The sequence below is a fragment of the Mustela nivalis genome, assembly GCF_964662115.1.
Source record: "Mustela nivalis genome assembly, chromosome: 7".
Lineage (NCBI taxonomy): Eukaryota > Metazoa > Chordata > Mammalia > Carnivora > Mustelidae > Mustela > Mustela nivalis.
The window spans coordinates 107922351-107928482 of record NC_139026.1 but is presented as its reverse complement, the minus strand read 5'-3'; the positions used below and the strand labels follow the sequence as shown (position 1 = coordinate 107928482).

The following is a 6132-nucleotide window of genomic DNA, read 5'->3' as shown; positions in this document are numbered from 1 at the left end:
ACCCACCAACTAGAAGAACCCCCCGCATATGGCAAGCATTCAATAAATGACTTGAGTGAATGTTGTTTCGTGCCTTTGATCCTCCGTATATATTGTTATCTCTCAGTATACCGAACTCTATGTTTGAGTTGCCATGCCCTCATCCACATTGCCTCCCATTAAAGAACAAAAATTCAACTGAGTAAATATGAAGATGTGATTGGCTTATTAAATGATTCATGAGGACAGCATCCTATCTAGCCAAGTTAAGAGGGAAGCTCTGAGGACCTGTACAAAATGGAAATTTTTTTATGGGAAGGAGGGTGGGGCAATGATGTTATTAGAAAAAAAAAAAAAGCATTTCAGAGAAGGTCAAACAGTTTCCCTTAGGGGGAGGATCAGGAGGTCTCAAGCTGACTACCATATCTTCTATTGGGGAGGGGGGGATAGAGAGGACACATGTGACAGATTACTTCACTGATGCTCACCAGAAAACTCCTAACTGACTGATTATGACTACTACTCTGAGGGAGGCTGAAACTGCATTAGATTAGGTATTAAGTCCCAGTTCGGTGATTTGGCCTGACACAAGTGACTCCATGTTGGGCCTATGGTTGTCTTTTGAAAAGTCCTCATTCTTTGAAATTCAGCTCATCCCCAAAACTCTTTTGAGAAGTCTTCAGATTAATCCTTTCCTCCTAATCTGATTTAGGTGTCCTTTCATGGAGCTGATAGCATTTTAGATTATACAGTGGTTCACAAAGTGTGGTCTCTGAACCAGCAGTATCAGCAACACTTGGGAATGTGCTTAGAAATCCACATTCTTGGGCGCCTGGGTGGCTCAGTGGGTTAAGCCGCTGCCTTCGGCTCAGGTCATGATCTCAGGGTCCTGGGATCGAGTCCTGCATCAGGCTCTCTGCTCAGCAGGGAGCCTGCTTCCTTCTCTCTCTCTCTCTGCCTGCCTCTCTGCCTACTTGTGATCTCTCTCTGTCAATTAAAAAAAAAATCTTTATAAAAAATAAATAAATAAAAATAAAAAAAAAGAAATGCACATTCTTGGGCCCTGCCCCAGACATTTTGAATCAAAACCCTGGGGGCAGGGCCCAAAACCTGCATCTTAACAAGCCCTCCAGTTTGTTGCGATGTTTGCCAAAATTCGAGAACCATTAAACTGCATCATAGTCACTATATTTATATCTCCAGCTTCTAGCACAATGCTTAGAACAAGTTTATTGTAAAGATTTTCCTTATAGGGGCGCCTGGGTGGCTCAGTCGTGAAGCAGCTGCTTTCGGCTCAGGTCATGATCCCAGGATCCTGGATTCGAGCCCCACATCGGGCTCCCTGGAAGCCTGCTTCTCCCTCTCCGACTCCCGCTGCTTGTGTTCCCTCTCTTGCTGTCTCTCTCTTTCTGTCAAATAAATGAATAAAATCTTTAAAAAAAAAAAAAGAATCTTTAAAAGATCTTCCTTATAAAGAACTAAAATCCATCTTCCTGTAGCCTCATACTTTAATCCTGATTCCTTTAAGGACATGAAAAACTAGTCTGACTGTCTCTGTTTTGGCAGCATTTAAATATTTGACAATGACCGTTATTTTTACCTCCCCACCCCTCACCATCAATCTTCTGGCTTAATATTAATTCTTTCTCATGTGCTATGACTTTGAGTCTCTTCAAACTCAAACTCACTGGATTTATCTGAACGAAGTCCGACGTCGTATCCATCTTAAATATATATTCAGAGCATCCTTTTAGCTTTCAAGCTACAATTCTAAAGGTGAAACTGGATATGTAGTGTCACCCCAACACAGTGGACTTCATGATCGATACGACTAACATTCCTTTTGCACAGTTGGACACGTACACTGGAAACCAGAGGTGGTCCGAAGCTCTGTCTGTTCCCTATCTCAAAGAATCTGGCCTTGGTAACAGGAAAATAATTCTCTAAGGTGGTCTCCTAGAACTGAGTTGGTGGTTCTCAGCCCTGGTAGCACACTGGAATATTCCGTAGAGCTTTAGAAATCCATCCCTGCCTCTCCCACCCCCAAATCAGTTGAATCAAAGTGTCTTAGAGTAGGGACGCCTGGGTGGCTCAGTTGGTTAAGCAGCTGCTTTCGGCTCAGGTCATGATCCCAGCATCCTGGGATCGAGTCCCACATCAGGCTCCTTGCTCAGTGGGGAGCCTGCTTCTCCCTCTGACTCTTCCTTCCACTCTGTCTGCCTGTGCTCGCTCTCACTCACTCTCTCTCTGACAAAGTGTCTTAGAGTAGAACCCAGGTGCCAGTATTTTTTGGAACAGATTCTTTGAGATAGAATACCATGAAATTCACTTATTTTATATAAGTCAAAGACTCTTAATAAATTTACAGTATTATGCAGCCATCACCATAGTCTAACTTTAGAATGTTTCCATTACCCCGAAAAGAAGCTTCATGCCTCTTCAAAGTCATCCCATTTCCACTCCCAACTCCCAGCAGCCGCCAGTCTACTTAATGTCTCCATAGCTTTGCCTTTTCTAAACTCAAGCATTAGGATTAAAAAAAAAAAAAAAAAAAGTTTCCAGGTGATTTTAATAATGCAGCCAAAGGTTCAGAACCACATTTCTAAATGCATTGTAGGGAGTCTTAATTATTTTTAAGGGCTGTGTATCATAAGAATAGTTCACATATTTTCATGTGTGTGTCTCCCACCTATGCCAGTGTATTCACCCATCTAGTATGACAAGATCATTAATTTGAACAGAACTTAATAGAACATTCTATTGTTTTCCTTTTATACTTCTTAGAATCATAATTAAAATTGCTTGGAGGGGCGCCTTGGTGGCTCAGTGGGTTAAGCCTCTGCCTTCGGCTCGGGTCTGTGATCCCAGGGTCCTGGGATAGAGCCATGCATTGGGCTTTCTGCTCAGCAGGGAGCCTGCTTCCTCCTCTCTCTTCTGCCTGCCTCTCTGACTACTTGTGATCTCTCTCTGTCAAATAAATAAATAAAATCTTTTTTTTTTTTTTTTTTTTCTTTTCCGATAAAGGAAGCAACTACAGAAAGCTTTTATTTGTTTAAAGTAACCAGTGCTATAGATGCAAAAACCCCAACAACTCCCCCAATACTACTTCAAAACAAACATATCAAACTTGATTTTCATTAGAATGTTATTTCTTCACACTAATAAATCAAAAAACAAAGACCCAGATTTTATATATATATATAAATATATATAAAAAGCAATGCAAACAATTATTGAGCTTCATCTTCTGGACAAGAATGCCAAGTTAGTCTCTCTTCATAAAAAGCAATTACAATTTGAGGACACTTCATGTTTGCCTCTTTTGCCAGCACCAAGTCTGCCTCATCTGAATCTTTCCATTTCATGAGAAACATTAACTCTCCACTGCTGTCTGTGGCACCAATTATTCGTTCAGGATCAAGACCTCTGGCAAAGCCTCTTGGTTTATCAGCAGCATCTCTTTTCTTCTTTGATTTGCTATCATCAGATTCACTGTCAGATAAAGATTTTCTTTTTGTACCATCTTTTTCTTTACCAGCTTTTTGAGAGTTAAGAAATGCTTCAATTAACTCTGGACAATCTAGATTTTCTTCAGGCTCCCAAGTATTGTCAGCATCTGTAAAACCCTTCCACTTCAGGAAATACTCCACCTTCCCATTCACTACACGTCGGTCCAGTACTTTTTCCACCACAAATTCTTCAGGCTCTGCCTCTTCTACTTTTTTACTCTTTCCATTCTGTTTCTTTCCCATTTTTTGCAATGTAGTTTTATTGGAGGCCATTTTTTATTGCAGACTTGAAGAGCTATTATTCACCGCCTCCGAGCTGCTCCGGGTCCCGGGTCTGCGGCGTCTAAATAAATAAAATCTTAAACAACAACAAAAAACAACAAAAAAAAAACACACACACACAAAATTGCTGGGATACTTGGGTGGCTCAGTTGGTTAAACATCTGCCTTTGGCTCAGGTCATGATCCCAGGGTCCTGGGATCGAGCTCCCATTGGGCTGCTTGCTTAGCTGGGAGCCTGCTTCTCCCTCTGCCTCTGCCTGTCGCTCCCCTGCCTGTGCTCTCTCTCTCCCTCTCTCTCTCTCTGGAAAATAAATAAATAAATCTATCTTAAAAAAAATAATTGATTCCCATACTTTCCCCCAAGCTATTTTAAAACATGTCTAGTCTGCTTTTCTCCCTTTTGCTTGTAAATTACCAGTGACAGAGGTGATCTCAGGAGCATTCTCCCTGAGATAATATAGTCTCCAGAAATGACTACAACATACTGCTATTGATCCCATCCATGAACTTGTTTTCCTTTCAGTGTCTTTCACATTGGTGTTTTTTCACTAAATGTTTTCTGTTTAACTTCTCTGCCAAATATAGATTTTTGCACTAGTACTTCCAAAAATGTTTTGAAGAAAATGTATTTCCGTTTTTCATTTTTTATTTTTGTTTTTTGTGCTTTTTTTTCCCTAATAGCACAGAGGTACCTGGGTGGCTCAGTTAAGTGTCTGACTCTTGATTATGGCTCAGGCCATGCATGATATCAGGGTCATGAGATCAAGCCCTGCACTGGGCTCTGCCCTTGGCATGGAGTCTGCTTGTCCCTTTCTCTATGCTCCTCCCCACTCCTCTCTCTCCAATAAACAAACAAATAAAGTCTTTAAAAAATTTTATTTTGTTATTATTTTTAAAGATTTTATTTATTCATTTGACACACAGGGAGAGCGAGAGAGGGAACACAAGCAGGAGGAGTGGGAGAGGGAGAAGCAGGCTTCCCACTGAGCAGGGAGCCAGATGGAGGGCTGGATCCTGGGGCTCTGAGATCATGACCTGAGCTGAAGGCAGACACTTAATGACTGAGTGACCCAGGGACCCCAAATCTTTATAAAAATTTTAAAAACATTAAAAATGGTACATGCACATTTGTTTAAGAAAAATATTAAGAATAAATGAAAAATGACCCTCCACCAAAAAATGACTACTGTTAAGATTTAACCAGATTTACTTCCTGACAGTTATCTGTCCATATTTATATAGGGATATACACAAATATGTACAGCTTTACATAAATGAGGTCACACTCTGCTGCTTTGTAACTGCTTCTTTTACTTAATAATAAGAGCATTCGAGCATTCGTAGAAGACAAATATACAGATTTGTATTCTTTTTTTTTTTTTTTAAGATTATTTATTTATTTATTTGACAGAGAGAGAGAGAGAGATCACAAGTAGGCAGAGAGGCAGGCAGAGAGAGAAGAGGAAGCAGGCTCCCGCTGAGCAGAGAGCCTGATGTGGGACTTGATCCCAGCACCCGGAGATCATGACCTGAGCCGAAGGCAGAGGCTTAACTCACTGAGCCACCCAGGCACCCCCAGATTTGTATTCTTTTTAATGGCTATATAGTTTTGCATAATATGGAATCTTAATGATTTTTAAGAGTTATGTATATTGAGGACACTATTTCTTTGTCTTGTGTTGCAAATTTTTGATGACTTTGTTATTAGTCTTTTATTCTTACTATTTTTTACTTTATAAAAGTTATTATTTTATAATGTAAACTTCTTTAGTTTTATAATTCCTGGTTTTCCTGACATTCTTAGAATGACTTCTACAAGATAATAAAAATACCTCTGTGATTTTGCTTACTACATTTCTAGTTTTATTATCTATACTAAATTTTTGTTCCATCCTGAATTAATTGGTGTGAAAAATGCCAAATTTTTTTAGATTATTCCTCTGTCAACTACATTTCTTAAGTTTCTTACTGCATACTCATTCACTCTTCAAAGTACTTGAGCATTGGCTTTGCATTTCTTTTCTTTCTTTTAAAGAGTTTATTTATTTGTCAGAGAGAGAGAGAGCACAAGCAGGCAGAAGGAGAAACAGGCTCCCCTGCTGAGCAGGGAGCCTGATGTGGGACTCAATCCCAGGACCCTGGGATCATGACCCGAGCTGAAGGCAGATGCTTAACCAACTGAGTCACGCAGGCACCCCGCAGATGTTAGTCTTATGTAATCATGTACATCTAATCACATATGTCCCGTCACTTTTGCTGTGATCTGTTGGTTAGAACTAAGGTCCAGCTCCTGCTCAAGGGGAGAGGCAGTGATTGTGTGGGGGCCACCTTACATCTGTCTGCCCCCCCCCACAGTGAGGGT

At 40.4% G+C, this 6132-nt stretch overlaps 1 protein-coding gene across 1 annotated transcript; it reads right to left on the bottom strand.

The window, feature by feature from the left end:
• Window positions 1–3106: 3106 nt before the first annotated feature.
• Window positions 3107–3846, bottom strand: LOC309869137 (chromobox protein homolog 3). The gene has a single exon (XM_082739688.1). It carries the CDS (start codon window positions 3759–3761, stop codon window positions 3210–3212), a length of 552 nt encoding a protein of 183 aa, XP_082595814.1. The 5' UTR covers window positions 3762–3846; the 3' UTR covers window positions 3107–3209.
• Window positions 3847–6132: the final 2286 nt, after the last annotated feature.

Bases quoted from the DNA above. Each gene is read 5' to 3' on its own strand.
- LOC309869137 (XM_082739688.1), bottom strand. From the start codon at position 3,761: ATGGCCTCCAATAAAACTACATTGCAAAAAATGGGAAAGAAACAGAAT.